At 36.8% G+C, this 12,364-nt stretch overlaps 1 protein-coding gene across 2 annotated transcripts in view; it reads right to left on the bottom strand.

Moving 5' to 3' along the window:
• Positions 1–1,445: 1,445 nt before the first annotated feature.
• LOC120629114 (WASH complex subunit 1) overlaps positions 1,446–12,364 on the bottom strand; it is a 58,110-nt gene continuing 47,191 nt past the window's right edge. For both annotated transcript variants that reach the window (XM_039897891.1, XM_039897889.1), the window contains exon 6: positions 1,446–1,959. In XM_039897891.1, the coding sequence (XP_039753825.1) occupies positions 1,777–1,959 (183 nt within the window). In that variant the 3' untranslated portion in view covers positions 1,446–1,776. The remainder of the gene's footprint in view (positions 1,960–12,364) is intronic.

Below are 12,364 nucleotides of genomic sequence, written 5' to 3'. Positions count from 1 at the left end.
CTAAAAACTTTCCGAAGCGCGACTGACTGTTTTTCGTAACTTCAAACAAAACACTATGGTTATTTTAATGGAAAATTTCTTGATTTTCGCAAATTAAGTATATTTTCCGAATAATTGTTTACTGGATTAGTTAGTAAATGGAAAAATTTCTAGTCCAATCAATTTATTTAAATACTAACTGTTGCTCGCGTTATTCGTCTGGATTTCTTACGGTTTTTTATAAATCCCGTGAGAGTTTTTTGTACTGGATTAAAAGGTATCCTATGTTACTCTCCAGCCTTTCAACTAACTCCATGCCAAAAATCAAGTTGATTGGCTGCTAAGTGAAGACAGTAAAAACAAAGAAACAAACAAACACACATTCGCATTTATAATATTAGTAAGGATTAAAATGTCTTCTGTCTGCCTGTGCTTCTTTTGCTACTTCAAAATCTGTCTGAATGGAGCTACGAACTTCAATAACAAAATTGGGCTGACATTGCTATACTTTTAAACTTGTATTAATTAAATAGACAAACTTAAATAGTCCAAATAAAGAAATAGTCTATTTATGTCTCATTAAGTAAGTATGTGTCGAAAAGAAAAAAAGTAATGATAGTTCCTAAAATCATTGTAAAACATCGTACAATCATCTTCTATTCAATCACGGCATGTCAGTTATTAGTTATAATATTTGCGTGCTAGCCTCTTGAAGGGGCGAAAACTTGTTATTGTTATAAATGGGAAAACGATCAAATAAATCGAATACACCTTAATGTGTATTAGTACATTGTACTAATAGTACGAAAAATACGTAGCGTGTGCTCTCTGTTGGTAGGCTCGCGTACCCCTGACTTTTTGCTTAGTTAGTGGGGATGATATCCCCGTTACGGACCCACTATAGGGCACGGGTCTCCTCCTAGAATGAAAAGGTTTTAGCCGTGCCCCCGGTGACGTGCATAGAGGGTATGCGCATGGTATGCAGATGATATAAAATGAACAAAATCCGCAGTACGAGTTATAAACACTGAAAGGTAGGCTTCAGTTTTTTATATTACTCGTACTGGAGATTTCTTTATTTTATATCGTCTGCATACCCTCCATACACGTCACTGCGTGCTCCACTACACTGGAAGTAGGTAGAATTGTCACATGAGCCTAGAACTAAATTTTAATCCGTAAAATTAATATGATTTTCTTATACGATACCAACAAGGCAGTAAATTACAAAACTGTTAGACTGTAAAGCTAAATTTGTTTCGCAGTACAAACGCCCAACGAACGTATTTATATCAACATCATCGAATTATACAGGAGGGCTATCAACTGGATATTGCAAACTTTAGTCTTGCAAGTCTAGTCTTGCTAAGTTTCTTGCCGGCTCTTCTCAGTGGAATCTGCCTTCCGACAAACAGGCTGACTTGACGTTTCAAAAGTGCTTATTAATTAGGCCTACTTCAAATATATGAATTTTGAATTTAAATTTGAATATATTTTTACAGTCATCATCATCAGTATTGATTAACCCATTGCCGGCATCTATACGGTTTGGGTCTCCTCTCAGGAATATCTCTGTACCGTTATGTTATTCTGGCACTTTATGTCCGAAAAAACATATTTGAATGTCAACTTAAGACATTCAAATATGTTTTTTCGGACAAAAAAAAAGATTTTAGAAATGCTTCAAATTCTAAATGCTTAGATATCTGACTTCTACCCCGCGGTTTGTTCTGTTATATTGTCTGTTTCTTGGTGTACAACAAAGTACTTTTGATTCTCTTCTTTCGCACCTCTGTACTACTCCCAGTCTTCACCGCTGGAGGATTGTTGAGGCGAAGACTCCGTCGGCTCCGGTATCACACTAGCCAATGTATGTAACAGGGTCCCACCTGACCTCTCGGCGCCGGAGATCCCGCGCCGCCGCATCGACAGCTTCGCGTGTAGATCCGCCATCAGGTCCCCGCCGACCGGCTTGGCACCCTGCCAAAAATAACTCTCATGAATACGAGTGAAAAGGAAATTGTAAAGGTGCATTACCACCTGCGCCTGCGCACATTAATTGCGAATTGCGCAATATTACGCAATCGCCAATCCGCGTTATGTCTTGGTGTCTTCTGAAACAGGGGTAGTAATAATAACCTTAAAAGAAGGCTCAAGCCATAAACTGTTACAGTAATTTTATTTAACAATTTATATATAAATAACGTATACGTATTATTTATTTATTTATTTATACCTGTTTGTCAGTCCTTGGGTCAGTGCAAATAAAACTTCACGCACACTTAAGGAAAGACAATGCGTGGCGTCTAACCTGCATAGCAGCGTTCAGGTTTGCGTTCTGCGGACCACCAATCACGTTGGTGTGGCCCACGCACCAAGTTAAGTGCACTAAGTAAGAAGAGAACGTAGGATAACTATACATTAACTGTTCGAGTACTGCGCGTGCTTATGGGAAGTTGTGCGTCCACAGATATAGGTGAAACTCTTGAGCACAGTTCGTGCGCGAGAACAAGTGTGAAATCGCCTTTAAAACAACGGCCGTTGGAAGAATATATTTCTTTAAATAAATATTTTCCCAGAATTCTATTTTAGAAATAAACCCTAAAAATAGATTGTATCAAAGGGTCTTGCATTAGGCATGCTAAAATGAAACAATAATTTGATATTCAGTGTCACTTCAGTATAGTTGAGCCAATCAACGGGCGATTAAAAGACCAAATTTAGATATCGATGAGATATGATACAACGCCGCGACTTCGTCCGCGTACATCTCCTGATAAGTTTTTGATATAAGCTTTCATCTAATATTGTACAAAATGTACCCCACAACGCATTACATCGTTCCGGTCGTCCGATTATGATTTCCTCACCTATCAAATGTTGCAGAGCGATGTTTCTACAGATATAGGGACAACAAATGTCAAAAAGTTTTCTCCAACTAGTTCCAGAGTTAGTTTAACTATTAGTTTTTTTTATATGATTAGTGAAAAACCATTGCCTATAAACCGACTAACACTTCGCAGGGCATGCACGGAAAGACATCCTAGAAAGTGCCGCCCTGTGTCCATTAACCTGAGGCGTAAGTGTTAAGTATCACGTGCATGCAATGACACCGGCAACCACAACATGTTAAATGGTAAGAAGAAACATGGCGGTAATACTTCCACGGACGAGCTCTGTCGCTAATAAATATAAATTAATAGTGTGAATAAAAAAAATATATTTTATTGTAAAATAAGCGTGGGGTGCATGGTGTCAATAGTTATAAATATTTTATTGACAGATATGAGTAGAGTGATTATTATTTTGTTAATATCTTAAAAAGCACCCTAGGCTTTTTTTAAAATAAAATATTATTTTTTTCACACTATTATTAATTTATATTTATTGAAATTTTTAACACTATTCTTAATTTAAATTTATTAAAATTTCTTAACACGCTTTTATTAGCTTCACCTATGTATGTTTGTAACCGACTCCTTTGAGCTCGATTTTGTCCTACTTTGAACGGTCAGATTTCTTTCAAACTTGGTAGACATATCGAGGACCGATGACAATTCACTAATCTGGGAAGATTATTCCAATTTTCAATATAAAAAATAAGATTTTTTACTAATTACTACAGCGCAATCTAGACCCAAATGTAAAAAACCTATGGCGTTAAATGTTAATAATTTCCAAAACACTACAACTAAGTAACTAGTACATACATAGATAAGAAATTTAAATAGCGAAAACAGCAAATCAACAATAGAACTCAAGTTGATAAGTTCAAGGTAAAGAGATAATACGGTGGTCCCAAAGAGGCGATAAATGAAGCAATTGACTTCGGATGGTCGGACTGAGTGATGGCTCCGAGAATCCATTGATAACGGAAGAGGGAAGGTCATTGGCATGCGTAAACAACTAAAAGATAATAATTAATTGTTTATAAGAACAGTACGGAACGATAACATTCAATTATAGGAATAGCAAGTTACATAATTGAAATTCAAAGAATTTTTTAAAAGTTATCATTTATTTATTATTATTGCCCATTCCAGTTGATTAAATTTATACCTACAGATCAATACTAAGCTAATATTTATTTAAATAATATATTTCAATATTTGTTTTTAAATGTTTGTCGGACTGTTGTACGGAACGACCGAACCGACGTTTTGCGAGTCAAATGAGGATCGGAAGATTTCATAAAAGTACTGTTTTATCGTTACGACTATAACAAAATAGTAGATTAATTATGAAAAATAAATACATATGGCTGTAGAATAGTCGTTACCCTTCAGGTTAGTATGTAGGAAGGGATGTAATATGCCAAAATTTTACTAAACCGGAGTTGGTACACGGACGAAGACGCGGGCAATAACTAAATAATTCCTCGGGCAAGGCAAGATATCTCGATTCATTTTACCGAAAATATAATAAATGTGAGCTATAAAATGTGAATTGAGAGGGCCATGAGATACAGCTAAAATTTTCCAATAACGCTCTTCGATTGGAACGACCTACAGAGGTCACTACAAGAGGTTTTGTTACCATTCACACCCGCACGTCAGCGATAGCCCTATCTCCCTCTAACAGGCTACAGGATAAAGCTCAATTGAATAATTCAAGTAATAAACATTTGGGACCGAACCTGCTCTTCCTTTTTAAGGCCACTTTAATGGTATTCCAACGAGTTGTTACCGAGAAGTAAGCGAGCCGGAAAAAATAAGAGAGCAAGAGGCATTCTACGTAGTGCAAAATGTAAATGCTTCAGATGGTCATGATGATTCCGGAGATTTGCGTGTCGTGTGCCCACTCCGGATCTACTGCGGATACGGGAACACCTTATTTGCAAGAACTTTGCAACTATAGTATTTTTATACTATTAATTGACGGACTGATCGTAAGGATCGTAAGGACAACCATCGCCTTTAACCAGATCCAAACTTTGCAGGAACACGTCCTACAAGGGGTCGCCCTGTGTCCATTAAGAATCATGTTCCTGTAATTACATCAGCTCCCACACCCTTCAGAACTGCACACAGCATTGCAAGAATGCAGAAATAATAATGGCGGTAGTACTTCCCCGGATGAGCTCAGTCACAAAAAGCTCTATTTCCACTACTACAACGTGTAACGGAATTACGAAATACTGTTGAAGGGTGCGTAAGTATGTTTCGTAAGGAATCATCCTGTAAATATATTTAATAGCAGGAAGCAAATTATTTTTTTCCATACAAACTAATTCAAAATCTGAAAGTGTTTACTTACGACGACCCTATTGATGATAAAAGACCGATACGTGTATAGTACCTACGCTACGCGACGCGTAACTTTACTGACGACTACGACACTTGATTTTACTTGTGTATTTGATGTAAGGGCTGTATCTGATTTCTTTAGTAAAAACTATGGCAATGGTCTAAAACAAAAACTATTAGCATTTTGGTTTCACAGTCTCAGAGACAGAAAATAATGTACTTCTAAAGCTTCGGAATTTACACGTTGTATATTATTACTTCTTTCATTTATTGATTTTATTTTTTCAGATTCTTAACATTGCTTAAAAAATATATAAAACACTATTAAAAATTTAAAAGAAAAATATCCACCCTCTGCTTGCGGGGCTTTTGAATGCCCAAGCAACCGGCGGTCAGGGCTCCAGAGTAAGGAACCTCCTCACAATACGCGCCGTTTTAAGGATTACTGCCTTCTGTATCCGACCCTTGATCCAACAACCAAGAGAAAGCTTCTTAAGATGTTGGCTATTGTTGTTTACTTCTTTATTATTAAAATAGTAGTAGTTCTTTTGACAGAGCTCTTCTGGGGTAGTATTACCGCCATGCTTATTTCTGTCTGAAGCTCAAGTCTAAAGGACGGGGTTGCCGCGGGCCGGTTCTATGGGCCCCGCTCATTGCTACTTCTGCCTCGCGACTAATATCACCACGGATTCGCAATTCAAAATTAACTTACAACACCCTTCTTATTTAAGGCTGGAAACTAGATAAATTGTATGCAACAAACAAGAAAAAAATTCCTAGAAATACAGTAACGTACTATGTGGTAACACAATGAAACATATTCAAATGTTCCAATTCCAACGAATAGCCAACAAACAAGCAATGAACAATAATAATAGAAACTTATTCCTGGAAACAACCATAGAAGATAAAACGCATTTCAGCTAGTCCAGCATTTAAATAAACTGTATCAGAAAAACTAAATAAGAATTGATTTCACGCATGTGCGTCCTTAAAGGGCCCTTAATTTGACACGGTATACGCCGCAACTCACACGTAAAAAGGGAGACGTTCAAATTGGCAGCTAAGGGCAGTGTGTTTCTTTGTGCACGACAATGTTCTGTGTATCTGTGGATATGTCACAGCATTCCATCTGGGGCCTAAGCTTTCTAATGCAATTGTGTATCAATGTTCGATCAATGGCAAACCTTAAAATTAGATTTCCTGTCACTGTTACTGTATTTTTTTGACGTTAAGTATCTAGGCTTTGGCTATTTCACTAGCATCGACGGGTCTACTTTCTCGTGAGAGATTAAATTGGAGCGTAGAATAACCACGCTCCTGCAATGCAGGTTGGTGGGCTTTAATGATGATTATCACCTTTTAGTGCTAGTACTGAGATTTTCTATCAGAAAAAGTCATGGCTCCAGGCGGAAATCGAACTCAGGACCTCGTTATCCGAACATGCTAACCAGTAGACCAATAAGGAAATATCCTATAGCTAATGTATTTTGTAAGCTTTTGCCAAATAAACGAACGTGATTTTAGGTTTTCTTCTTTGACAAGTTGTTGGTACACGTAGTTAAATATCACATTATTATGCACATTGTACTATCCCGTTTTCCCTATCACAATACATCGAAGGTTGTACGTAGATCTTCAAGCCTTTGCGAATAAACGTTATCATCATCATCCTATCAACCAATAGACGTCCACTGGTGGACATGACTTTTGTAGAAAGTTACAAATACCATGGTCTCGTGCCGCTCGAGTCCAGCGGCTCCCAGCAATTCGTTTGGTGTCATCTGTATACCTCGTCGGAGGTCTACCAACGCTGCGTTTACCGGTTCGAGGTCGCCACTCCAGCTTCTTGGGACTCCGTCCATCGGATCCACATAACATATATCTATATCATTTTTATTAAACTCTTTTTTCTTCGACTATGTTTTAATAAAGACTTCATTTATCTTAATAAGTATTTAGGTACGTTTCCATAGTACTGAACCAAGCCACAATTGGCTTATTTATTTTTTGGGTGGTAGAGAACTTTGGGAGTGGTCAGGTCATATTGGATGGAACAATTACTGGGCATTCGACACAGCTACAAGATATCGATCGGTCCTTTCAATGCACGTTTTGTAGAGGTCTCTTGCCGACTTAACACCGCTTAAACATAGTTTCAACTCAAACTTTCGTTTTGCGAATCATCCTGCGCATAAAAAGTCTTTTGTGACGTATATTTTAAACCTTGTACCTACTGTACATTCTTACGTCATAAATTGTGGTTTCAAGCGTGTATGAAAAGTAATGGAGGATCATAACCAATCTCGGGGCTTACCTATGTAACTATTCACGCGTTTTTTTTTAGATTGAATTTTTTCAGCTACTTTTTACATCAAACTATACCCGTATATATCCCGTCATCGAACTGGCTGCCCAGTTTGGCGAGATATTAAATTTAAGTTCATTTTTATCAATAAAAAAAGGAAAACATAAATAGGTACTTAATAATAGCTAGCCAAAACTGGCACCAAATAAATATAAAACAATAGATTAATTAACTTACAGTGGCGGCGGATATCAAAATATGCGACAGGTATCAATGACGTCGTTTGTATTTTAAGCGTAACTATGTTAGGATACCGGCCAGCAGATGAAAGGCAGACGTGGTGTGTTGCCAATTGTGTAAGTACGTAGGTATGTGTTACCTGTATATAAAAAATACTGTGTTCAAATCAGTGGCGTGCAGTTCCTTAATAGGGTGCGGACAATTGGTTGAATATGCACAAAACCCTCAAGATTTTTTATTATAAACCGCGCCATAGAATAGCTTTATAAATAGCGATCTCTTTCACACAATATAAGCACGGCCGTATATTGTGCGCAAGAGATAGCATGACATCGGCTGTTTTTATAAATATTTTATATCTGTGTATATTTTAGATCTTTCTATTTTGGTTATTCTTTGCCTACTCTGTGCAAACCACAGAGTTAACGTTCTGCTTAACTCTGTGTATTCAACTCCAAATACCTTTTTAATAACCGTGGGATAACCTCGGGATTGTTATGCAGTTCATTTTCTCATTACAAAGGTGCTGTCAGTCGAAGTTGACAGCGGAAAGTCGTTTTTCAATTTGCGGCAAATAATAAACGAGTCATTAGGATTTTTTCGCATTTAAAAGATGCGTGTCAGTCGAATAGTGGTAAAACACTGTTCCGACTTTATGCCACGTTTATTTATAAGGCGCAAAATGTAAAGCAACTTTTGCGTCACCGTGCAATCACCCACGCAGCTTTTTTGGTACAATCCCGTTCTTATATCTTAGAGGTGAACGGCGAGGCTAAAGCAAGTTTTTTATTGCGCAGGTCCGTAACCAGATTTTAAATTTTATTGTTAGGTGACCATTTATCTGCATCATTTAACTAAAAATATTTGACCATTTTGTCAGTCCGTCTGTGCGTTCGTAGTGTTAATGCATTTGGCTTTCGTCTAAACAAGTTTTTAATCGCAATGGCACATTACTAATTTGGATAAAAACTAATATTTTCAGCCGTTTGTGGGATATTTTTTTTCTCTTGTGGTACCTATAGGAATTTCAGTAGCAGGTACAGTTGATAATAGTATTTAGTCTTCACCATTTATGAATTCTCTTTAATAACGATAATATTATATAGATGCACCTTTTATTTCATGATAATATGTTGAAAAGTGTGCATGATACAATCATTTAAGCTTGCATTTTGGTTTATGTCTTGCGTTGCATTGAACCACCTTTTTATTCAAAACGTATATAACTTTTTATACTGAGAGACGGGACGGCAGAGGAGACCAAAGAAAGAGGGAATATTAAATGTGTTTGATAATGTTTGTAAGTAACGTATAAACCTCAATAACTACTGGACTGGGTTTTAAAAATTCTTTCGCCTATAGAAAGCTCAGGTGAGGCGATTAAGTTCATCATACACAGCCTATAGCAATCCACTGGTGCACTAAAAGCCTCTTCCAACGGCAGAATTTGCCTATAACCGCAACGCTGGGCAGACAATGGCAAAGTCAAATATTTCTTTATTCAAGTAGGCTCATAGATTGCACTTTTGATGCTTACATTACATGTAAAATATGACATAGAAATGAGTTGATGGCGATAACTAAATTCGTCAACTTAAAACTAAAGCTACGAGGGTTCCAACCGCGCCCTGGTCTAAGAAGAAGCCCACAACAAACTTAGTCGGTTGTTATTTTTTTTTTGTTATCACCATCTCACATTGTCATTTTAAAGAAGCAACCTGGTTAAACGGCGGCGGTAGACGAGTTGGTTATCGCGATAGAGATGTAAGTAGTAACGCAGAGTACTCTGCTGCCCGTTCTCCATTCCATTATCTTAGTCGCCTCGAACGACAACCGAAAGATGAGGGGACAACTGTATTCCGTTCTGCCGTCACCGCAAAAACAGTGTTGATATGATTATAGGACCTACTCGGCAGTGGCGTGTACTTCATAGATGCACAAAAGCACTGCCAACCCTAAATTTTTTGTATAACTCATACAGCGGAAAGATATTTCCATTTTATGCCATTTTCCTTCTTCATGCATACCCTGGTCAAAAACCCTGTGCAAGTCACTGCTACTAGGCTTAACAAATAAACCTACGTTTAAAACTTATTACAAGTAAAAAAAGCCGGCCAAGTGCTTGTTGGAAACGCGCACGAAGGGTTCCAAAGGCAACGGCAATTTTTTATCCTTAATTTTTTTTTTTAATTTCAAAACCTAACTATCACGGTTCATGAGATAAAGCCGGGGGACAGACGGAGGGACAGCAGAGTCTTAGTATAGTTTACTTTTGGCTATAAAGCAATGATCTAAACATTCTAAGTATGCCGTTTTCATGTTTTATCAACACGGTTTTTGATAAGTGCACACAAAAACTCGACTGACCGGATGAAAAAGGAGACCTGTTCATTCTCCCAACTTCAAATCAGCCACGTTTGAGGCGTCTTCAACGAATAATCTATAAAAACAATGCGGCCTGTGTCTGGTGGCCGAAAGGAACTCATTTTCTCGGGAAGTGGGCGACAAAGGCCGCTCGTGGGAAATGTAGCCGTTCAGTTGAAATCATTAATTCCCCTTAGCCGTAAACAAGTCGAGTTGCCTGCGATACAGCGGATTTGCAATTATGATCACAATGATTAATGACCATTCATTACTATCACAATTTCTTCTAATAATAAATTCACCTTGCGACAAAGAGATTTAGAATACTCATCGTAGATTATCAATGTAACTTTTTAGTTTGTTCTATACTAACATTATAATATGTAAGAGCGTGTTAAAAAAATATACGTAACTGGTAGAAGCCGACGTTTTTCGGAATTCCATGAAATACAATGAGAACCGAAAAATAGATATTAGGCTAAATGAGCCTAATTTCCTATTTTTCGGTTTAACTTGATCTACTATATCTTTAACTATCTACTATAACTTTCTCACTATTTTGACGGCCAAGTGGCGCAGTGGGCAGCGACCTTGCTTGACTGAATGCGAAGTGAGAGTTATGTTTTTTGACTTTGGGTATGTATATTTCTTTGGCACGCCCAGATCCTAAATGCCTTGTCGTACCTTCCAATTTTTATATGGGTGGTGGGTGGTGTGGTGGGTGGTGTGGTTGTGTGTGGTATGTGGTGATCAATTAAATCAATATGATGAAAATTATGCCTCCGACAGCGTTTGTGTACACTGTCAAATATGATTATTCAAAGCCAAATCAAAACATTCAAATTAGTATAATGTTTCTATCTTTTCAGTTTCCTAATTAATTTTATAAAGATGCCAGATATTGACGCAGGCTAGTTATTTGTTTTTTTTTAATAATTTAATTTTTTCCTAATATCATTTTTGGATCGTGTGCCAGAAATTAAATCTTACGGTTATATATCAAAAATCTTACATTACATACTTATCGAACCCTGAAATAAATACAGTATAACAAACAGACGTTAATTATTATATTCATCTTTCTCAATGGTCTAGTACGGCTGAACTTGACGTTCCTTTATATGTAATTAGAAAAGAAACTGACTAGTTAAGAGTGGTCAAAAACCTAAAAAACAACGTATGAATGCATCTTTCTATTATTAACTATGTACCTACTATTTATTAAATATTTACGGATATATTGAAGGTCGATTGGCGCAGTGGGTCAGCGACCCTGCCTTCCGAGACAAAGGCCGTGGATTCGATTCCCACAAATGGAAAGTGTTTCTGTGATGAACATGAATGTTTTTCAGTGTCTGGGTGTTTTACTGTATTTTATAAGTATTAATTTATATTATTAATTAAATTATTCATCAGTCATCTTAGTACACATAACACAAGCTACGGTTACTTTTGGGCTCGATGGCAATGTGTGTATTGTCGAAGTATATTTATTTATTAATTTATTTATATATTGTTGTTAACTAACTGTGAATGTGTACTTAGAACTTACTTTGTTGGTCATGCCATTAAGCAGTGACGTGCACAGGGTTCTTGACCGGGATAGAGCATACAATTAAAAAAACCTTCGTATAAAAGGTTAGGCAGTGCTTTTGTGCACGTATGAAGTGCATGCAACGGCCGGTAAATGCCAGGTTATCATTGCGAGCAACCCAAATCCAGAAAGGCAAGTTATCGGTAAGGAATGTGTAATAATTGACTGTGAACGTCTTCAAACCTATTTTAACAATGTGGTCGTCTACAAATTACTCAACGCGATACCTAAAAGGTAGTATGAAATTCATTAGGATTTTTTCAGTAATTATGCTCCAAATGTAGACAACGATAATAACTTGGTTTAAAAATGGCGATTCCGTTTCAGGGTTCAGTTTCCAAATTGGTATCAACAAACCCTCGTGGTTCTATGTTTTTACTTTAAATTTTAATCAACAGCTATCAACTTGAAATTTAAAATACTAAAGGGGATTGGCCATCACTGCAAATGAAAAAACTGAAAATATTTTTATTGCAAAAGAAACAGACTTTTTAAAATAAAAATATTTTCAGTTTTACGATGCCATTAATTGCAAATTTCACATTTCTTTAATTTTTTAACATGCCGCATAGTTTTTTGAGATTTCATAGTACATATGATACTTTTATCACACAAAGCGACATGCGTTTTACT

The sequence above is a fragment of the Pararge aegeria genome, chromosome 14, assembly GCF_905163445.1.
Source record: "Pararge aegeria chromosome 14, ilParAegt1.1, whole genome shotgun sequence".
In the NCBI taxonomy this organism is placed as follows: domain Eukaryota; kingdom Metazoa; phylum Arthropoda; class Insecta; order Lepidoptera; family Nymphalidae; genus Pararge; species Pararge aegeria.
Note: the sequence above shows the minus strand (reverse complement) of the source record. Positions and strands in the feature narration are given on the sequence as shown.